Source organism: Protopterus annectens, chromosome 17.part0, assembly GCF_019279795.1.
Source record: "Protopterus annectens isolate FY-2018-M chromosome 17.part0, PAN1.0, whole genome shotgun sequence".
Taxonomy (NCBI): Eukaryota; Metazoa; Chordata; order Ceratodontiformes; family Protopteridae; genus Protopterus; species Protopterus annectens.
Genome location: NC_056751.1, coordinates 775,688,171 through 775,712,859, shown reverse-complemented (window position 1 = coordinate 775,712,859; position 24,689 = coordinate 775,688,171). Strand labels below are relative to the sequence as shown.

Below are 24,689 nucleotides of genomic sequence, written 5' to 3'. Positions count from 1 at the left end.
GCTGGAACACAATATGCATGGAGCCTCTATATCTAAGCTGTTTAATTCAAAAATACTTTGAAAGACAATTCTTATAAAATAAAAAATCCAAGATGTGCTTCATTGAGCATTAAGTCTGTCATGTCCTTCCTTACCGGCGTATATCCAGAGTACTGAGTCAAATATAATGACCTAAAACCACCTGGCCTTGTAGTATAGCTTCATATGTGGTACTCCCAAATTTCCATGTTCCTTTGTCAGTATTTATTTTTCCTATTGCACTTTCTTTCTCTTTTATTATCCACAAAAAAAATCTTAATTTCTGTTTTCATAACAAGCTGGACCAATAACACTGTATTCACTTGAATCTTCTTGCCAATGTCCATGAGTGACAGTTGACATGGCCTCATCTTACTTATAATATTTTAGAGATAGAATCTGGCTTGCACTTATTTGTATATGTAGCCATGGGCTTTTGGTTGTTTTCGCATTCACAAGCTAGTATTTGTAGAATGGAATCATGAGAAAAGACGGGACAGCTAATCTGAAGTTGGATTTTTCCCAGTCATGATGGGTGTGTAAATGGAAAAGTTAAAGGTCCTGTGCCTCACTCTGAAGTCAGATAATAAACAGGGATGGGTATTCTTAACTAGCTGGGGGAGTAAAGAGCAGATACAGATTAATGAGACAGTTTATATTAACAACAACAGCACATCCCAGGTGCAACAAAAGGTTACTTTTTATTTCCCATTTACAACCAGGAAGGTACAGGAGGCTGACAAAAGAGATAGAGGACAGTTCTGCAGTGCATGCAGGTACAAGACAGATTGTGGAATTGTGTGGTACTGCCACCTGCAAGATATCAGGTGAAGAACTGACCTGTGCCATGAAAGAGCAATACAGAAAATTGGTTGCCTGCTTCATGCAGAATAGGGTTAACTATGGATAGACCAGCAGCTGGTTTGTCTGAAGGGACCACCGGAAAGGACAGTCCTACTTTCAGTAAAGGAATTTTTTCACAGCAGACAGCTGTGTCATTTGTTTCTACCCATAGTATATTTCAAACAACCAGGAAAGTTTGGGATGTTATGACAACTTTTCATACTAGATGAATAGTTATGACAGGAGTCATGGAGGTAGGTCTTTAACCCACTTATCATTGCAAAGGGGATAGAATGACACCACAGTATGAATCCCCATTATTTCAGGTAATCTTTTGAACAACATTATACAGGTTTGTCAAGGTGACGTACAAAGTAACATGCATCAACATTTTCTGCTTCCCCGTTCCCCTCCAATTAATCTTCAGCATCCATCTTCTACTTTATTTTCAACCATTCCCATCTAAGATCAACTCCTTTCGCTCCTCTCTATAGCTACTTCTGTTATAAATATTGTAAATCTTACACTGTCCAAGTTAAATACAACTACGGCACTTATTACAGTCTCCAACTTTAATTGCAATGGCTACTTTTGCATACAATTTTACATCATCATCTGTAGGTTACACCATACATACTTGTCTGCCTAAATCTATAAAACTTATTCTGTGACTAGCTTTATAATATTTGCAAACAGTGTGTTTATGACCTGATCATTTGTAACCCTGGGCTGAACTTAAAAAACCTTCATACTTTTCAGCGCTCTAACCAAGTCAACAACAACAACAGCAACAAAAACCGAATAAATAGATAACACACATTTTCAGGTTCATTGGTTTCTGTCAAAATGTGTTGTCATAATTGATATTGAAATAGCATGGCATATAAAAATAAGAATAAGGCAAATTTGGAGAAAAACAAAAGATGGTGCAAATTATCATGTCCTTAAGTGGACTTAGTGGCAGGCTGACAGTGTGGTGTCATACTACATCAGTAGAAGGCTTTAAAATGAAGGGCGATTTATCATAAACACACATGATTCTCAGGAAAACATATTCAGTTTGAAGGTTATAGCACACAGGATCAAATATAACCAGGGGATGAACCTGAAGAGTTTTACCCTTTATAATTTGTAGAGGATGTTGTGTTCCCTGCCTGTCAGCTTAGCATTCACTTGTAGCACTGGAGTAATATTAATTTTGACTCTGATGGTCTCATTTTGAAACCTCTGTTGTAGGCTTTAATGCTACTGTTGCACAGTGCCAGAATATAAAAAAGCAAAGTTTGCATTTACATTATTTATTTATTTAGTTATTTATTTCCTGTATAGTAAAAATTATTTAATCAACAATCTGGGAGGAGAGTGCCTGACTTGAGTGAGAAAGAGAGCACTCAGAATTCATAAAAAACTTCCTTTTGGAAACTATATTTCTCCGCTAGTTACCAAAGCTTTTTGGAAATAATCTCGATGACAAAAAAATCACTCACATCACTCATTATGTAGTTATTTAATTAAAATAACAGGGCAAAATGATCACTATTTTAAACTGGAATTTTGAAAATAGGGGCAACAAGCAGGCCTACTTCATAAACCAATGCTTTGCACTTGCCTCCACATTACTTTCAGTAGGCCTGCCTTTCTAATAAAAGGGTAAAAGGAGCTAAGATAGTAAAACAATCTTCACCTTACATTTTCACAAAAAAGAGAAAGAGAGCAATATAGCGAAGAAAAGAAAGAAAGAAAGAAACATTGGACTTTTACCTCTGCTCTTTCTGTTGGATTACGAACTTTACTACCCATAGGATTAGATAAAAACAATGAAACATAGACAACAATGAGACAGCTGACTAGCACAGTGGTTAAAAGGTCTTTTACTAATACCTAGTACCAGCAGGCATAGTTAAAAGACAGGAAGCTTTTAAATAAGGCAAATGTCTTATGAAAAGCGAGGTAACAGATGAGAGCATCTGTGTAACTACGCCACCATAAATGTAGCAGTAAATATATAATGTATTTATGCCCAATAAGCAAGCCTCAGTGACATATAGCAAGTTGTTTTTTGTTCCACTGTGATACCTAAAGTAATAATAATAATGGTTGTACTGTGAGTCATTTTTATGTAGTCTCTGCTTGGACTGCTTTCACAATGAAATTAAGAGGTTCTAATGGCTTCCTGGCACTCTGTCTCTCCAGCAGATAGCATGCTGACTTTTCTTGTAATAAATAGAACATAATGTTTATTTGTCAGCAGATAAGGACTATTTGGCCCACATGACATTAACTGTTTCACTGCTTTATGGATACATGGTGGTTATTTCTTAAAACAAAATGCAGTTTTATTCTGCCTCTTGACAGAACTTCCTTTTGTTATCTACGCCTCTGAGTTGCATGTTGGTTTTGATTCTACAACCTCTTCAGGAAAGTTGCACAGCTCTACAACAACACTGACTGTGAAAAAGAATTTCCTCGTGTTTTCTCTGAGCTTTTATTCCCCTTTGTCTTCAGAGTACGATCTTCATTTTGTACACTCCTAAAATATACCCATGAACTGTTACTGGCAAGTCTCCAGTTACACAGCAGGTCTGTAAATGACATCCTGAACATGGTGTCTTAATTCAAATTATTGAATAGTTTTACATTTTCACCATCACAGCCACTGTTTATTGGAGTCAAACTGCTGGGACTGCTGGGGATGCAAACTTAAACATTCTAATAAGGCACTGGCATGTCAATAAAGTAAACCTCCTGATAGTGTAAAACCACCATCTGCAAGTCTGTTGCTCTAGAAAACCCATACCTGCTTCCTGTCTCAACCTGTGGTGCAAAACATCTCTTTCCCATAGGAGTAAACAGATAACCAAGTCTCAGAATTTAAATATATGTATTAACATTTCTCCACAGTCATGGCTAAAGGCTACAAATGTCTGTGAATAGCCTAAGAGGCAATACACTGCACAACTATGGTATATATTCTCATCTCCAGGCCTTGGAACTGTAAAAATCTTACTATGGTATGTAGATCTACATTTACAACTGTGTATGTGCAAACAAGCTGTCATCTGTCCAGTGTTATGTGGCCCAACACAGCACACTTGCATTGCCCACCTCAAAACCAGACAAGTATCCACAGAAACCTGCCAGAGGCAACTTGCACCCCCCCTCCGTGTGCTGGTATCCTGGCAGGTAGAGTCCTGCCAGTGAAAGCCCAGTGAGAGTGTATTCACATGCAGTAAAGGACATCAGCACAGACATTGGTATGGCCTATGTCAGCAGCTGCGCTCTGTGCATGATGCTGAGCTACAGCATATTTGTTGTACTCTCCTGAAGGCACACACAAAAAGTAGTGACCATGGTCTCTCTAATTCTTGTACCAGACATGGGCACATACTGTCTAGCCACTGCACAGCCTACTTATATGACTGTGCTGTGTGTGTGTGTGTGTGTGTGTGTGTGTGTGTGTGTGTGTGTGTGTGTGTGTGTGTGTGTGTGTGTGTGTATATGTACGTGTGTGTGTGTGTGTGTGTGTGTGTGTGTGTGTGTGTGTGTGTGTGTGTGTGTGTGTGTGTATGTGCTTGTGTGTGTGTCTGTATAGACAGATCGATATATGTGTACATCTATATATCTATCTGTCTATCTATCTATATATATAGTTCACTTCAAAATTGCAAAAAGCACTTGTGTTTTCAGTTATTTTGATTCTGGCCTGGCTCACGTTAGCATTAACCTAAGAATAAAGATAATAATTGTAAAACTAATTATCTGCTTCTTTTATTATTTACATTAAGTTATATAACATCATTTACTTATTTAACTAGTTATTTTATTTAAGTCTTCAGAGTCTGAAGAAGTCTCATGTAGCTGAAAGAGCTTAATGGATGATACTCTTTATGGAATAAAGATTTGCATGGCTTTATTTTTCAGCTGTTCTTTATGTATTCCTATTGCATTTTAACCTACCTCAGAATAGCAATTAGAAAATCACTGACAAAGAACCTACTTATTCCAAGACTATAATATGGCCTACCAACAATTACCCTGAAGATAACACTACTAAAATACAAATAGCAGTTAATGTCATATGTTGAAACTTGAATATTATTGTCAAAAGAAAAACTCGCTTCCAGTCACAGCCTGTTCCACACTCCTTCTATCCACCCTTACCTTTAAAAGACTAAACAGTTCTTTACAACTATCCTTAAGAAAATAAAACCCTTCTCTCTTCTTTCAGAAGCTATGACAATAACATTATATCTATGTGCCCTGTCTTGGCCATACCACAGCTGAAAAGTCCTTCAGTAACATTTTTGTCTGCCAGTTGGAATAATCTCCCAATAGAACTTTAGCAATTTTGAGAGTACAAGACAGGAAAGGACTAATAGCACATCTGAAGGAGACATACATTTGTACTTGCTTTATACACAAAGGAAAGTCACCTCCATCTGGCTATAATCCTCCATCTTGATCCTATATTGTTACACAAGCCATAATTCCAAAATATAATTATCACACAGCAGAAGGCCCTCTCTGTATTGCAAACATGCAAATGTAACATATAATTCATCTTCCAGAAGTACGCGTACACTAACTCCTTCTGCTCCAATCAAGTGATGGCTGTATCGACTCCACCTATCACTATCCCTTCTTCCAGTTTACCTGCTTCTCTTATAAATTGTCTCTCTCTCCCCCTCTTCAGTGCTCACACCACCCTTCCCTTTTATCTGCTTACTCCAAGTTCTCTTCTGTATGAGCTTTTCCATTACTATTTCTATTATTTGTATTATTTTTCTATGTTTTATTGTTATTTCTGTTATTTTCTATTATTGTTACTGTTATTCTTATTGTTATTACATGAATTATTGGTATTGGTTGAGCTACTGAACATTTTAACATTTGCAAAAGTTGCATAACCAAGTTTTATGAACTTGTGAAATCATTGAAATATCGTGTGAAAAACTTTTTGATAGTACTTTTGTGCCTGCTGCATCCAGGTCATGGTTGAAAGACCAGACCACCCACCTGGTCAACAAAGATGAAATAAATACAATTCCCTGTCTTTGTAGGGTCATCTTGTTAGAGATTGTTCACAAAAGTTGAAGCTGGTTAATAATTCACTTAATTAAAGAGCAAGGATATAGGATACCAGGTAATTTAGATGACTGTTGAAGTGCCCAAGTGTCTGAACAGTTGTATAATCTTTGTGGGGATACCAGCTTAACATAAAATACACTTATCTTTTCGAACATTTAGTTCTTTATGCCACTAGACAGGCATATTTCTTTTATTTTATTTTTTTTATCTGTTTGATATTTGGTAACTGGGTTAGTCCAACTGGACCAGGAGCCTATTTTCAGTGGAGACCCATGAAGACAAGCTCCAATACAGACAATTATAGTACATAAGCTCCAAGCTCCAATACAGAGAATAACAATACAAACTTATACTTACAGTACCAAAACATTGGTATACCTGTACAGAGAACAACATAATACATACATAAGGTGCAATACAAACACGTGTATACCTGTACAGAGAACAACATAATACATACATAAGGTGCAATACAAACACGTGTATACCTGTACAGAGAACAACATAATACATACATAAGGTGCAATACAAACACGTGTATACCTGTACAGAGAACAACATAATACATACATAAGGTGCAATACAAACACATGTATACCTGTACAGAGAACAACATAATACATACATAAGGTGCAATACAAACACGTGTATACCTGTACAGAGAACAACATAATACATACATAAGGTGCAATACAAACACGTGTATACCTGTACAGAGAACAACATAATACATACATAAGGTGCAATACAAACAAGTACAGTACATACGCATGATAAAATATTTGGTTTGTATGTTTCTTTTTTTTCTATCAGTGGCAATATATTTAGAGATTGAATTTTCTAAGTGAAAATAATGATTCTAACATATGTACTTCTAATATAGAGAGATATATAGAGAAGAGCAAATAATATCCACATATATACATGTGGTGATGTAAGGCATGTGCATGCAATCTTTTAGTAACACTATATTTACAGAGAGAAAAAACTAAGAGTTGATAAAGTACGATGTCTGTGATGCAAGAGTGAATAGTAGAGTAGTGAAGTGGACTAGCTAGGGTCCTGACAGGGGCAAGACATGTTGTTAAATAGATGTAGTTTTAGATTATTGATAAAAAGTTTGACCGGAAATCACTTTGATATGTGTGCTAGGTCTGAGGAAGACTTGAACAATTAATGACTCTGATGTTGACGCTGGATATTATGTCATCAGCATACATGATTATTTGCAGGGTGCTATCATCATCCCGCATGGATTAATAAAATAACTGACCTGGCCCCCAAAACAGTGTAGTGAGGAAACCAAGGCTTTGTTTCAATGGAGAGTGTCTCTGAAAGGTGTGAATTATAATTCTGAAACAGAAGGCATGCTTCTCAAGAAAAGCCAATGCAATGACATTTTTGAATGTTTGATTACATCAAATACCTTAATTAAATCAATAAAACTAGCCACTGAAATTTCTCTATCATAGGATCAAAGTCATAGGAAGTTATTAGGCTAATGGCCATAGGGCCCTTACAAGCCTAGGCAAGTTCTACCCTTATTTCTACGATCAGCACCTAATGCCCATGTCCAAGAGTGACAAAGGTGGAATCCTGGAGTGAATTTATGGTTACCCATCCAATCGTCCAGATTGCGTTTGAAGAGGGCCAATGAGGTGCTCTGTTTGACATGAAGTGGGAGTCTGTTCTAAAGTTGTGGTAACCTCTGGGAGACAAATCTGTCCCTCCAGCAGGTTCTATTGACATCACATACCAGGTTAAGGTATTTAGAGTGAGTAACCCATGTACCATTTGACTTGAAGATATGCCGCATTTCCAATAAAGCAGGGTCAGAGATTGCCTTATATGCAAAGCAGAAATCATCATTGAGTAGTCTCCATAAAACAGCATAGCGTGACAGTGATTTCAGAAAATCCACATAGGACAGATGCGGAAGACCTTGAATTTTTCTTGTGAGGAACCTTTGTGGTTTCTCCAAATGCTTCAGGTGCTTGGAAAGGTACATACCAAAAAGGGCGTTGTACTCCATTATTGACCTGATGAGGGAAGAGTACAGGAAGATTATAACTTCTTTTTTTCTGGAGGTAATGCCCTTAATTATGAGATAAGCAATATAGAATGCCCTTCCTACCACTGTGGAGACATGGTGATCAAAGGTAAGATTGCCGTGAACATGTGTGCCCAAGTTTCTCACCACTGAGTGCATACTTAGAGTGCTCCTATTGATGTAGTAGTTATCAGGAATGTCTCTCTCACTGAAAGGGATGATAATATTTTTTTTTTGCATTGAGTTTAAGGCCATGACTTTGACACCAATCATTTGTTTGTGTAAGACCCTCTTGTAGGATATTGACATCATTTGGAGATTCTATGACAACTCCCAGTTTGCAGTCATTACCAAACTTTACCAGCCAAAGAAGTTTAATTTTTGTTTGTACTTCAGAGAGATAGATTCCAAACATTAGAGGTTCCAGGACTGATCCCTGTGGAACACCACTGGTTATAGGTCTGCTGTTGTAGGTGGATTCCCCTATTTTGACAATATGTGTTCTATCAGTGAGCCATTTAGTGACCCATCAATGATTTAAGGGTTGATACCTAGCTGGTTGAGTCTGTCACTGATGCCTGAGTGGAAGATAGTGTCAAAAGACTTGGCTAAGTCTAGGTAGGCTGTGTGCACAGATTTCTTCTTGTCCAGGGCCTTATTGACTATCTCAAAGAAGTCCACCAGGTTTAACAGGTATGATCTTCCTTTGACAAATCCAGACTGAGTAGGGTCAAGTGTTTGGAGATTACCTATATCTTTGTTGAAAAGGTCCATGATGATTTGCTCCATGGCTTTGCAGATAAGGCTAGTCAGGCTAATAGGTCCATAGCTCCTGGGGTCAGTGGAAACACTGCCTTTTGCAAGGGAATAACAGTGGCCATTTTCTATTTAGCTGGGATGAAGCTGCTGCTTAAACTGTGACTGAAAAGAATACCCAGTGGTGTTGCTAATTCTTGTTGGAGCCCATGTAGGACGCATCCTGGGATGTTATCAGGTCCCATAGATACTGTGGTTTTGGCCTTTGAGAGGGTGTTTATGCGCTGTTTAGAGTAAAAGGTAGGGGACAGGTGGCAGGGATGTCAAGGGGTATATGTGGTGGGGACAAGGGAGTGATGTTTTCACAGAACCTGTTGGCCAACAGGTTAGCTATGTTCACAGGCTCAGTATATATGGTATCATTAACTACCAGTTTGGCATAAATCTTGGCCTTTCCTTTTAGGTTACGATGTAACTAAAGAACTTCTTATGGTTGTCCTTAGCTGAGGAAGCTAATTTGTACTTGTATTTTGCTTTGGAGGACTTCACAAGAAGTCTTATTTGCCTGTTTAAGCTGATGGAGTGTTTCCAGTTTAGGGCTTGCTCCCTCTCACTCTTAGATAGCAATGTCTTCCTCTTAATGTAAAGTCTGTTAATGGCAGTTGTCCACCAGGCAGAGTTGCTCTTGTATATGGAACAGTAAGGAAAGAAGACCAAAAAAGGTAAATAAGTATGCATCAGGCTATGTGTTTTAGTAGGGCATCTGTCCAGAATTAGATATCACTCGCTGTACTGTGGCCATGTCTAAAACTAGCTTAACACTGACTCAATATGCTTTACTTATTTTGGTAGTCTGTTATTTTTAAAAGTCGTATCTTTTTGCATGTCTTAGTACTGCAAGAAGTTATATTGGTTGAGAGCAGGAATCAAGTTCTGGCACGGTGATAACAGTGTCATGTTTCCATGCAGATGGAAAACTATACTACATTTATGGAGGTGAGCTGTTTATTGATAGAATCTGGATTTAAATCAAAGGCTCATTAAGTAAATATTTCCTGGCAAGTGAATTGTCTAAACTGGTATCATGTAATATATGGAACAGGAAGAAAAGAAAACCAAAAAAGGTCGATCGGTATGCATCAGTCTATCTGGTACACACAGAGTATTGTGCCTTGAGTTGAGAGTAATGTCAAATTAGGAAGCATTTTAAACTGATCTGTGATGTTATTAATTACCTTCCAAAAATGAGTGCATGATAGATCATTGCCTGTCAAACATTGAACAATTATTAAGACACAACCTTTGACACTCATAAGTGGAATATATATACTAGAATAACTTAAGGCAATAAAAACATTAATGACACTATAAAGGTAAGGCTTAAGTCAAGGACCCATTTCAGCTCATGTACAGGAGGTGTCCTAAATACTGACAGCAAGACTGTTGACTGCTAGGACCTATAACATAGTTTATTTACTTTAAACTTAATATTAGGTCCATAAAGAAACCATGTTCCAGCTAATATATGAGAAAACACAGAGCAATGTGAATTGAATCAAATACTAATGGCGAATATATGCACCTTTATTGATCCACTTGTCATAGATAAAACTTATATATTCAAGTGATTCTATGGCAGAATTTTTAGAAAACCCTAAATCAACATATTCGTACAGTATGCACAGAATATGGGTTTGGCATAACATTGACAACAAGCATTTTAAGACTAGATTTAATGGAACACACGGTTTCCCAATGAGGCTGTGTTGTCTGTATTATCCAGCATGGGGTTTCTTCCCTCAGACTTCCACTTACAACATATATTTACTTCAAGGTCTTACTGTCTTAGAAGAAAAGGAAATAATTTATTGAAAGCTTTCTATTTCCTCTTATTTCTAATGGACAATAGATATTTATTAGTTTCTTGTGTTATTGTGTGATAGCCGTTAGTTCTGGGGTCACATAATGAGTGCCTGCTAGACTAGAAATAATTATGCACTCTGTAAATGTCTTACACTTTAGAAAGTAAAGATGTTTTTCTTTCAAGTCGTTATCTTTTTCTCTCCAAATGGCCTTTCTGTACAGGTTATATAATGTAGCAGGTGACTCATATATGAGCACAGCTAATCTTTTCTTCCAGTTATACCAGGTCATGAGTAGTATTGAAGGATACTGTTTTTCTTCGTTTAGTCTGTTATCAGCTTCAAAGTTGGGATGTGAAATTTCATACCCTTTAATTTCCTTGACAACCTTGTGCACAGCACAATGTTAAATGATGTCCTTGTATCCAAACATGTGGTACATCAGATCCCTGGGTTTTCTTGTGCCATTTGTTAGCTTTAGAGATGATTGCATCAAAGAACTGCATCAGAGCAAATCCCCAAGACTTCTATTACATGGAGCATTGCTGTTACTCATCTACAAAATGAAACAGCATTTCAGACCTTCATTAGCTTTCCATATGCAATATTATCCTTTATTTTCACCTTGCTAGAAACGGGATATTGCAAGATTGTGATTTCCCAAATTCTTTCTACCTCTGCTGTTGTGCAAGAATGGACATTACAACAAAACTCTCCACTTTTGTTGCTCGACATGGTTGTCAAGACCACGGTGATCTGGGTTTGATACCCTGCAAAGTCATTAACACCACAATTCTTTAGTTTCACTGTGCCATCAGGTCACTAACATTAAAATCCTCTATGTCTTCTATACTACAAGGTCACTACCATCACAATCCTGTGGTTGTTCTGTACTACATTGCTTTATAAGTAGAGGTTGCACATGTCTGCCAGGGGTTCACCAAGTATTACTGTCAGTCGTTCTAAAACCTTGGGATGGAACCCCTCTGGGTGCTACTCATGTTCTCTGAATTTTCATAAGCTCCTTCCCTACCTTTTATTAGTTTCACATCTGCCACTTTGCCACATCTGTACTTCCCATGCATTTTCACTGTGGTACCCTACCTGGTCAGTTTATATTTATGTCAGATGTCTCTCCTAAGCTTTGATTTAATGCATGCTCAGGTCAAGGAATTATTCTTAAAAAATAGTATTGTCTTATTGAGCCACCAAAAATTAGTCCAGTATTTTGGTCATTTAAATGCTGAGTTATATTAGACATCAATATTTTATTCTGTCTCTAATTTCCTGCCAGAACTTTCTGTTTGAGACCTTGTTTGAATCATCTGTTGCAAGGGGAGGTACTTGATCATACAGAAAAGCAAAGACGTGGTGGGATTGTTGACTGTCAGATCACTGGTGGAAGGGATGAAAGAAAGAACTAAGTCAGACACAAATGAAGTTAAAAGTGGATGGGATGCAATACTGATAACAAATAGACTATGTTCAAAAATTAATTTGGTGCTACTCATCTGTGCAGGTTTTTTTTTTTTTTTTTTATGAGACAAGATTTGTGTCAATAGAAGATTAAAATAAATTTCTTTCACTGAAACAATGAAGCAATATTAAATGAAATTGGTCATGCTTTAAATTAATCAGTGATGTCTATCAAGGCCTTTAAGAACCTTGTTAATTTCATTTTTTCTAATCTCCATCTGTCCAGTTTATACTTTGGCATAAACAATATTCGCAGCATAGAAATTGTCTTACCCAGGTCTCAAACATGCTGTCGTGTTGGAGTTTCCTCAGAGTTGGCCTGGAAATAGATAAAAGTATACTAGTAAATAATTTCCAGATGCTTCTAAAACTCAAAAATATACTTAAACATTTTCCCAACATAGAAAGTGTTAATTTTAAAGCAATATAGATAAACATATAAACAACTGAAATGGGCACCCAGCAGAAAATTGTAATGTTCATAGCTAACAAATTCAGTGAGTGTTTCATACTATAACAGTAGCAGATACATTTAAAGCTTCTCCTCTGCATTATACTTGTCTGTATCTTTGTGTTTATTCTTTATGTAGGTTGAAAATTGACTGAGAAACTGAACTAATTAAATAATCAGAAATTACAAAAAAATGTGCATATAGTGCTTATGTCACATTAGTTTGCACAGGTAGCTTTCTCAGAAAGGTTGTAGACATGACAGCACCTGCTATAGAAGTGTTTTCTGAGTTGTTGCATGCATATTCCAGTGGGCTAATATAAATCAATATTTATAGCCATAGGCTTTTCCTCCAATGTAGGTGAACTAAAGCTGCATGGCTTGGATTAGTTTATAAATGCAACAGACGAGAGGGTTTTCACATGAGTGAGGCATGAGGCATGTCCTTCCTTTTATCCATATGGCGCAGTAGCTTCGTTAAACACTAAATGAAATGCAGTAGATAGGTCTGCACTATAGCACAATCATGATGGCTTTTCAGTCATGTCAGAGCTACAACCTTGGTGGGCATCAAACACGTGCATTGCCCAAAGGTCTGTAATTATTAAACTTGGTCAAGGATACAGCAGACCAAAAACAGGTTATCATATTCTAGAACCTATGTTGTTGCAGTTCCACATTCAGATACACTGTACCATGACTGTCTGATAACAAAATCACAGCTGTAGGAAAAACCTCATCTCCTCACCAATAGGCTGACTTACAATAGCTGTACAATGGAGGCATGAATTGGGGGTGTCATCAGAGCATGCACACTCCTCTGTGCAGTGCATACCAATTGTAGGGTTCTCCATATAATCATTTGCTAGACCTCTGTTGCTCTATGTGGCCATTAAAATATGGCATAATGGTTAAGGCATTTACCTCACAGACACAAAGTAAAGGGTTTGATTCTCACCTTAGGGAAATTGGCAGCTAGCCTAGTAGTTATGTATGAACCACAAAACATGGTGAGGGAGTCTAATGTCTAAGGTGCGCTGAAAGCCAAAGGGCTTGTTAAGGACACCTGAGACTACCAATGTACTATACCCTGAAAAAAACTACTCCTCTTTTAAAACAAAGCTATTTAAATGTGTGAGATACAATGACTCTGCAACCCCCAGCTGAATGACACTCTCCAAAGCAAAAAACACAGCATCAATGGGACCAGATGGTGTCCCGGGCTGCGTCCTACATAAACTCCAAGAAGAGCTAAACCCAAACATAAAACTACTGTTCAATCTTAGCCTTACTGCAGGATATATACCCAAAGAGTGGCGTACAGCAACAGTGGTCCCTCTCCACAAAGGTGGTGCCTCAACGGATCCTGGAAACTATCGCCCCATAAGCCTGACTAGCTTGGTCTGCAAAGCTATGGAAAGGATCATCATGGACCTCATAAATAAAGATATTGGGGACCTACAGACACTGGATCCTACCCAGTTTGGCTTTGTTAAGGGCAGATCCTGCCTCTTAAACCTGGTCGATTTCTTTGAAACAGTCACCAAGGCCATTGACGAGGGAAGGTGGTCCACACAGCCTACCTGGACCTCGCAAAAGCCTTCGATACAATACCCCACTCAGGCATTATAGATAAGCTCACCAGCTTAAATATAAATCCCTATGTCACTAGATGGGTTGCAAACTGGCTCAAGGACAGAACCCACATGGTTAGAATTGCTGGAGCCATGTCAGACTCCAAACCAGTTACAAGTGGCGTCCCACAAGGCTCAGTCCTGGGACCTCTCTTGTTCGGTATATATTTCTCGGCGGTACAGGCCAACACGGAAGGAATGTGGCTGACCAAGTTCGCAGATGACTGCAAACTGGGCGCCATAATCAACTCTCCAGCCGACACAAGCATCCTCCAAAAGGGCCTCATAGAAACAGACAACTGGTGCCAGAGCCATGGCCTCAAGCTAAATGCCAAAAGTGTATAGTCATCCCTTTGGCAAAACAAAGTGCCCACAAATTACCACATAGGTGGTAATCCATTAAGTACAGAAGAAGTAATTAGGGACCTGGGGACCCAAGTTGATAGCAATCTCTCATTTGACAACCACGTGGACAAAGTGGTTAGAAAAACATTTTATATAGCCCACCTAATCATGAAGGGATTCACATCTAGATCAGGGGAGGTCATCATACCTCTTTACTCATCCCTCATCAGGCCCATAATTGAGTACAATGCCCCTTTTGGGATGTACCTTACCAGACACCTGCAGCAACTGGAAAGACCCCAAAAGTACCTCACCAAGAGGATCAAAGGGCTCAAACAGATGCCATATGCTGCCCGGTTAAAGAAACTCCAGCTCTACTCAGTGGCATACCGCCTGCTCAGAGGCGATCTGTGCCTGACGTATAAAGCCATGTCCAACCCGGAATTAATGGACATGCTGCACCTCAGAAAATCTAAATCCCATCGAGCTATGCGCTCGAGAGACTTGAACCTCAGCACTGAAATAAATAGGACATGCTGGAGGGACAGATTCATAACCCAGAGGCTCCCTTCACTCTGGAATAAAATCCCAGTCCAGGTTAGGCAGAGTCCCACATTGACTCTCTTCAAGAGGAATCTTGATGAGTGGATGGGAGATCGTAGGTTTACCCCGGCTATCACTTCTGTGTCACTGTTAAACAGAGGCACAGTATACTAACCTCAAAAAAAGGCATAGCAAAATTAATTTAAAATGGGTGGCGAAAGCCAAACACACTCTGGCTAGGCTTATAAATGCCCTAGGGCAGACAGCCTAGTATGAACCTATGAACCTATGAACCTATGACAAAGACAATGTAGATAGTCACAAAACCCAAGTAAGGTATTATGTAACTGCAGTTTTTGTCAGTAAATATGAGAGTAACCTCAATCCAACTGAATGTCACAGAAAGATAAACTCTCTCTCTGCTCTTTCTGCCTCAGCATCTGATGCTTTTCAGAAACTGTAAATAACATACTCAATAGCAGAGACATTTCTTCTCTGGGTTAACAGCAGTCAACTGAGGTGGTTTGGGCAACATGGCGGATGTCCCCTGGAGATTTCCCACTGGAGATGTATCAAACACTGTCCATTGCATTAGAAGTATTTTACCTGGGATTCCACATAATAAACTGGAGATTGTCTCTGGGATGGGAAGTCTGGTCTGACCTGATCAGCTCCCTTTCATTGTCACCCTCACCCAGAAAAGTGAAGGACAAAATGGATGGACAGAGGGTTCTCCTTTAAAAAATAATCTTTCAAGCGGATACCTTTCTCTTTAATCAAAAGAAAAATATTTCAAATGATGAGTGCAAACAGTTTTAGACTAATATGATTTCAGTTTCAAGGGTAATGCTAAAAATAGTCATTTTTCTCTTATCTACTAAGTTAGCTAAAAACATAAAGAAAAGTGTGCAGCATATATCTTGTGATGAAAGGCAGTTGTTGCCTAGCAGCTGAAATGTATGTGTAGTTGTGATCCTTAATAAAAACTCCTTCAAGTTCTGAGTTTGTGTGTGTGTGTGTGTGTGTGTGTGTGTGTGTGTGTGTGTGTGTGTGTGTGTGTGTGTGTGTGTGTGTGTGTGCGTGTGCGCGTGTGTGTGTGTGTATTTGTGTGTATGTATTTATGCATGTCTGTTTCTGTTTCTGCGTGTGTGTCTGTGTGTTGCGTGCATGGCCTTATTCAAATATATTCCAGTATGCATGCTGTATAGATTTTAAGACTGTAAATTACAGAGGTTTATTTAACATTGCTTTCTTTAATTAGCAAGCCTGATTAATACTTACACATGTATCATGTTTTTATTTTTGCTCTAAATTTTTCTATATTAAAGAAAATTATGCTTTACAATTATTTATTTATAATTTTGTTTACATGCTTATTTGCCTATTTATCTATTTAGAACAGATTGTTTTTATCAATGATTTTAGCCAAAGTGCATAGAAATATTTACATTCAAAAGTTGAGTCATTGTTTATAGTATCTAGATGTGCAAAGACTGTCAACTAATGAAGTCATTTATGTTCCACATGTAAGAATGTCAACATAAAAGGAAGTGATAGCAGTCAGAAAGCATTTATAGATTTGATATGATAACAAAGAACTGCAGTGAACATCATCATCATCACCAACAACCCCCTTATGTCCCATTTTTCTACTTGGGGATGGAGTGTGACACCAACTGTCACCATCTCTTGCTTCAGTGCCACTCTCCTGTTTTCTTCTACAGTCATGCTTGACTGCCACAGGTCTTCTCCCACACATTTCTTCTACAGTCATGCTTGACGGCCACAGGTCTTCTCCCACACATTCCTTCCACAGTCATGCTTGACTGCCACAGGTCTTCTCCCACACATTTCTTCTACAGTCATGCTTGACTGCCACAGGTCTTTTCCCACACATTTCTTCTACAGTCAAGCTTGACTGCTACAGGTCTTCTCCCACACATTTCTTCTACAGTCATGCTTGACTGCCACAGGTCTTCTCCCATACAATCCTTCTACAGTCATGCTTGACTGCCACAGGTCTTCTCCCATACAATCCTTCTACAGTCATGCTTGACTGCCACAGGTCTTCTCCCACACAATCAATATAGTCTTTGCTGGACACTCTCATTTCCTTTTGCTTTCTTCCTGTCTGTCCCAAATCTTCTTCACCAGGTCTTTGGTCATAATGGTTAAGGTGTTCATCTCCTGTGCACAAGATTTGATTCTGACTTCCAACACAATGCCTAGGTGGAGTTTGCATGTTCTCCATGTGTCTCTGTGAGACTCCTTCCACCTCCCAAAAACATACTGGGTGTTTCCACCTCAAATTCACTCATGAATGGAGTTTTAGGCAGCAGCACAGACTCTTGGCAGTGACTATCAGCAGAAGAGTTGGGTAGATGAACCACTTTGGCCATCAACTATGCCGTGCAGTATTATCTATCAGTGATGGCAAACCTATGACATGCTTGTCAAAGGTGACACAACATGACGTTTTCAATAACACGCTGAGTTACCAAAGAAATGTAATGAACATCGGTCTGTTTATTTCTGGATTGTCCAGAAATAAAGGACTTTGTCCAGATGTCTGGAGTTTACAATGTAATCCCTTAGTTCTATGTTGTTTCCAACTTTCTTGAAGCTGATTGGTTAATCGGCTAGTTGAGATAACCATTCAGCATAGATTTAGCAGTGCACCAGAGACAGAAGCTGAAATTCTGCACCTCATGACAATTATCTTTAGTGTTTAGACAGGAAAGTTGTGTCTGTGGGGTGTTTGAGAAGTCTGCCCAGTCCACTCACTCCACACTTCAAACTTCACTATAATACTGTTGGCAGCAGCATCATTATCTCCTCCCCACTCACAGCAAGAAAAAATGTAAGTTGTGAAAGCTTATTTAAAAAATGCAAAGCAGTGCTAAAAAAAACTTCAAACAACCAAAAAGGGCAGCCAAGGAAACTCTGCAAAAATAAATATTTGTAACTGGTTTTGTCCCTTTAATTTAATACAGAACTTCTTCACAAAATAAATAAGTAAATTTATTTGCCATTTTTGGTCGGTTGTTTGTTGTGAAAGCTTATTTCTTGTATATTTCAGAAACTGGTGATCATATGTAGAAACATAATGTTCCAAGTAGTCAGAAGGCATAGCACCCAACTGTCCACATTTTCACAGAATATCCATATTTTTGACATATTTTAGTGCTGTTTATGATTGCTTCCTTCATAGCATTATATAGTAAATGGATATTTTAAGTGCAATCGCATTTCAGGTATTATGGAAGATTGATTTGTGTCATCAATGGTTATGCTCAGGGCAGTGACATATGATTTATACCTGGCTAACTAACTTCTCAGCTGTTATCCTATATTATTTGCATTACATTCATTGCCAAACATGACACATGAGATATAACTACTGATATTTCCTTTTGTGCACTTTTCTACTGCTTTGATTCTGGCTGCCTTATTTCTACTCCATGTGCTCATATGGTTTCATGCCAGGAAAGAGCACTACAGATGCTACGTTTTCTCTGAGAGTGTTGTTGGAGAAGTACAGAGAGGGTCAGAAGGAGTTGCATTGTGTCTTTGTGGACTTAGAGAAAGCATATGACAGGGTGCCTAGAGAGGAGTTGTGGTATTGTATGAGGAAGTCGAGAGTGTCAGAGAAGTATGTAAGAGTGGTATAGCATATGTACCGGGGTAGTGTGACAGTGGTGAGGTCTGCAGTGGGAATGACGGATGCGTTTAAGGTAGAGGTGGGATTACATCAAGGATTGTCTCTGAGCCCTTTTTTATTTGCAATGGTGATGGACAGGTTGACAGACGAGATCACACAGGAGTCCCCGTGGACTATGATGTTTGTAGATGACATTGTGATCTGTAGTGAGAGTAGGGAACAGGTGGAGGAGACACTGGAGAGGTGGAGATATGCTTTAGAGAGAGAAGAGGAATGAAGGTCAGCAGGACTAAGACAGAATATATGTGTGTGAATGAGAGGGAGGATAGAGGAATGGTGAGGATGCAAGGAGAAGAGGTGGTGAAGGTGGATGAGTTTAAATACTTGGGATCAACAGTTCAAAGTAATGGTGAGGGTGGAAGAGAGGTGAAGAAGAGAGGCAGGGTGAAGTGGGTGGAGAAGAGTGTCAGGAGTGATTTGTGACAGACGAGTACCAGTAAGAGTGAAAGGGAATGTCTACAAGAGGGTAGTGAAACCAGCTATGTTATATGGGTTGGAGACAGTGGCATTGACAAAAAGGCAGGAGTCAGAGCTGGACGTGGCTGAGTTAAAGATGTTAAAATTTGCACTGGGTGTGACGAAGGTGGACAGGATTAGGAATCAGTATATTAGAGGGTCAACTTAAGTTGGACAGTTGTAACATGTAACATAGCTCGTCTCTCTACCCTCTTGTAGGCCTTCACTTTCACTCTTACTGGTACCCATCTGTCACAAATCACTCCTGACACTCTTCTCCACCCACTCCACCCTGCCTGTACTCTCTTCTTCACCTCTCTTCCACACTTGCTATTACTCTGAACTGTTGATCCCAAGTATTAAAACTCATCCACCTTTGCCAGCTCTACTCCCTGTATCCTCACTATTCCTCTATCCTCCCTTTCATTCACACACATATATAGGGTCTTAGTCTTACTGACCTTCATTCCTCTCCTCTGTAGAGCATATCTCCACCTCTCCAGGGTCTCCTCTACTTCCCTAGTCTCACTACAGATCTCAATGTCATTGACAAACATCACAGTCCACGGGGACTCTTGTCTGATCTCATCTGTCAACCAGTCCATCGCCATTGCAAATAACACCAGAATAGCAATAACCAAAAGGTCAACTACCGTCAGCTATGTTTTTATAAGCTAGCGAGAGAAGCACGGCTCAGACTAAAATAACACTTCAAATTACTTTAATAGTAATGAACATATCTAAATAAAAATGAACAACTGAGTTAAGCGCGTTCATCTGCTACAATGCAGACTTAGGACGAGCACCATTTCGTTCGTCATCAACTTTAAACAACGAAAAATCAAATGTAAGCTCATTATCAGATGTAGCACTTAAATTATTTATAGTGTTCCGGTGTGCTGGCTGTTCTTTAATCGACGTACCACTCTTTTGGACTTCGCCCTGACCATTAGGTATCTGGTACTGTGTAGATGCTAAAATAGAAACCCCTTCACCAGGTATAGGATTTTCTTTTCTCTCCACCAACGCACTTCGGTCACTACCAGCATTAATCTGCATACGCCCCACTACCTCTAACAAGCAGGATACCTCTGTTCGCAAAGATTTCACTTCAGCCTTCAAGGATAACACTTCTTCCTTGTCCAATAAAGACTCTGTCTCTCCGCATGCACCTTCCATAGCTTACGACTCTCTCGTATCAATCAACAGAAACAACACCAGAATAGCAATAACCAAAAGGTCAACTACCGTCAGCAATATTTATATAAGCTAGCGAGAGAAGCATGGCTCGGACTAAAATAACGCTTCAAATTACTTTAATAGTAATGAACATATCTAAATAAAAACGAACAACTGAGTTAACATGAGAAATATCATTTATTTGGCAAAATGTGAAATATGTCCTGCGTTTTATATAGGAAAAATGGAGAGACAGTTCCGTAAACGTACATATGACCATTTATATAAAATAAGGACAGAAGACACTAAGAATGCACTTTATAGGCACATAAAAAAACAAAATGAAGCACATAGTTTTACATTTTCTATTATTGATCAGGTATATCCTAGTACCCGGGGAGGTAATTTTAAAGCATTATTAAGTAAAAGGGAGACACTTTGGCAAATTCGTACTGATGCAACCAGGGAACCTGGGTTAAATGATTATATATCTATAAAACCATTTCTGGAGCTGAAATAAGTATATACATACACCACAGTTTATGTAAATAGTTGTGGATAATATAGTACAAACTGCAATAGTATATGATTGTTAAAATTCATTTAATACATTTTTTATGTTTCATTAATTCTTATTTAGTATGCATTGATTATGGTAGCATGTTTAAGCAGTTTTTACTAATAGTTTTATTATATGCTTATTTATGAATTTAGATCATTTACATGTATTATATTTAGTCAAACATTGTCAATTATTTATGTATTGAAACATATTGAGCGAAGGCTATTAATTTTTTAAAAGGGTTTATATAAGAACAATGTAGGCACTTGCACTTTAAATAGTGAAGCACATTTTTGGCGCCAAATAGTTTTTAAATGGAGTGTACTGATACATTGTAACTGTTCTGATGAAGTCTGCATTGTAGCAGATGAAAGCACTTAACTCAGTTGTTCGTTTTTATTTAGATATGTTCATTAATGTTAAAGTAATTTGAAGCATTATTTTAGTCCGAGCTGTGCTTCTCTCGCTAGCTTATATAAACATAGCTGACGGTAGTTGACCATTTGGTTATTACTATTCTGGTGTTGTTACCATTGCAAATAAGAAAGAGCTCAGAACTGATCCTTGATGTAATCCCACTTCCACCATAAATGCATCTATCACTCCTACTGCAGACCTCACCACTGTCGCACTACCCTCATACATACCTTGTACCACTCCTACATACTTCTCTGCTATTCCCGACTTCCTCATACAATACCACAACTCCCCTCTAGGCACCCCATCATATGCTTTCTTTAAGTCCACAAAGATGCAATGCAACTCCTTCTGACATTCTCTATACTTCTCCATCAACACCCTCAGAGCAAACATCACATCTGTCGTGTTCTTTCCCAGTATGAAACCATACTGCTGAACTGCTGATCACTAATCATCACCTCCCTTCCTAGCATCCATTACTCTTTCCCATAACTTCATGCTGTGACTGATCAGTTTAATCCCTCTGTAGTTACTACAGCTCTGCACATCACCCTTATTCCTAAAAATCTGTACCAAAACACTTCTTCTCCACTTCTCAGGCATCCTCTCACTTTCCAAGATTTCATTAAACAATCTGGTTAAAAACTCCACTGCCATTTCACGTAAACACCTCGATGCTTCCACAGGTATGGCATCTGGACCAACAGCCTTTCCATTCTTCATCCTCTTCATAGCTGTCCTTACTTCCCTCCTTGCTAATCTGCTTCACTTCCTGATTCACTATCCCCACATCATCCAACCTTCTCTCTCTCTCTCTCTCATTCTCTTCATTCATCAACCCCTCAAAGTACTCTTTCCATCTGATCAACACACTCTCCTCACTTGTGAGTACGTTTCCCTCATTATCCTTTATCACCCTTACCTGCTGCACATCTTTCCTATCTCGGTCCCTCTGTCTAGCCAATCAGTACAGGTCCTTTTCTCCCTCCTTAGTGTCCAACCTTTCATACAACTCTCCATATGCCTTATCCTTTGCCTTTGTCACCTCTCTCTTTGCCCTGCACCTCATCTCTTTATACTCCTGTCTACTTTCTTTATCTCTCTGACAATCCCACTTCTTCTTCACCAGCCTCTTCCCCTGTATACTCTCCTGTACTTCCTCATTCCACCACCAGGTTTCCTTGTCCTCCTTCCTCTGTCCAGATGTCACACCAAGCACCTTTCTAGCTGTCTCACTTACCAGATAAGATGCACCAGCCAATCACAACTAATCCATGAGGGCATACATTACCCCAACCCCCCCCACACACACACACACACAAAGACATTACTAAATCCTGTGCTGGCCCAAGACATTAATGTCAAAGCATAATTAAGTAATCAGTTTTAAGTGATGATGGGATGCTGCGGTCACAGAATAGTGCATTACAGAGTGGGGGTTGCAGTTCTGCAGCATTCAGGGAGACAATCTGGAGGAAGTAATGCTGTCCGTCATGTTGAAATGTCTTTAAAGAGAGAGAGAGAGAGATAAAGTAGCTTATCGCATATCAGACTGGGCAGAAATTGTTGTACTTTCTTTACCACCTCAAAACCTGTAAACTGACCCAGTCTATTTCAGATGGTTCCAAGAATAAAGGGCAGGTGAACCACATTAGCTCCCAGAGGATATGTATCATGGAACAGAGTTACTTCTTTTAAAGAGATAACATTACATGCTTGTTATGATGTTGGTACATATATGCTATTATAAAGGGCAAATCCACTCAGCAATGTCATTCACTTTGCCTCAAAGTTATTTTTTTCATAATTTAACACTAGACATGTATAGTTGTATGATCAATAAACCTTCTGTACCTTTCAATTTTTGTTTTTTTTTCCAAAAATCATGAAGGCACCACTATTATTTTTTTTTTCAATTCAAATTCTGTGCCATTTATAAAGACAATTGTTTTACCCTGCATGACACAAGAGTGACCACACTTTTTACGTAGTATTCAGTGTTATCACCATGTATTTCAGGTATTAACATGTGTCCAGCTGACATCAGAAATGTGATATAAATTGTATCTGTCATACAACTTGTCTTTCCATAAAGTTAGTTGCTTGGCAAAGAGTCAGTTATATATACTTCAATAGTGCACAGTCTGGTAATGCTCTCATTTCTGGCCAATGAAATGTTGTTGCTCTGAACTTTGACCTCAGAGATAACTATAGAATCTACGTATAGTGTCACAGGTGTACACTAGTCTGCAAGAGTATAATGGTAGGTTTTGTCTAAATTAAAGTGTCTATTAGCTTTGCTAGAATGTATGAAAACAACCCAAGAATGGTAAGAAGAAGGCATACCAAAGCATCAGGGAGTACGCAACCTGTCCTTTAATGTATCATATTAGAGCGACGTCAATTCAAGTAGGGAGACCAAGACCAGATCAGTGATTAGAACTAAAAACAAAGCCAGAAGAAAGAACAGTGGTAATTTATACATTAATGAGGTAAAATGGACAAGACTTAGGATGGACAGAATCTAATACACACATCAGACTATGAACTAGTCAAAATGAAATTACAGGATCTAATGGCTTTGCTAGAAGGAAAATGTTTTGATGCAATGACCACAATCCCTGGAAAAACGTGACTCATCTACAAATATGCAAATGTGCATTACATATAGAAGGAAATAAAAGTTAAAACAGAGAGACTCTCTTTATTAAGGAGAGACCTGAAGCAGCTGGACAAAAAAAACAACAATGACCAGAAGGGAGACTATGAATCACAAGTGGGAATGCAAAATAGTAACAGTGAAAGTGTGCCCAGCTGGTGTACATCCCTCAAGTTGGGCAACCAGGTGATGAAAAATAAATAGCAAATTGATAGATGGTAACCCCATTGATCCTGGAAAAACTGGAGACAGTGTTGACCAGGTACTGTAATATTCCTGTTATAAACCTAGAGGAACTTGGGTACAACTGCATTAAAAAATGATAACGCATCCGCAACTAGAACCTGTTCAGTACAACATTAGTATTCTGCCCTCTATTTTCTACTGGACAAAGGATCTCAGAGCATGGTATTTATTGCGAAATACATGGTCACCTAACAATGTGGTCTAGTGCTAACTCTTCCACACAACAGAACCAAATGTACAAAAAGTAAGAGTAAATGATTCAGACTGCAGCAGAATATATTTTCACAAGACATCTAAGCACCCCAGAAAAATATTGGCAAATAGATTCAAGCTGAACAAACCATGAGAATATATCAAATGTGCTAACACTGAAACATCAA

At 38.6% G+C, this 24,689-nt stretch overlaps 1 protein-coding gene across 1 annotated transcript in view; it reads right to left on the bottom strand.

Annotated features, from left to right (window-relative positions):
* Positions 1-24,689, bottom strand: part of LOC122791740 (calsequestrin-1-like) — a 214,951-nt gene that overhangs the window by 40,579 nt on the left and 149,683 nt on the right. Inside the window, exon 7 of the mRNA XM_044059648.1 lies at positions 12,367-12,412. Coding sequence (XP_043915583.1) covers positions 12,367-12,412 — 46 coding nt within the window. The remainder of the gene's footprint in view (positions 1-12,366; positions 12,413-24,689) is intronic.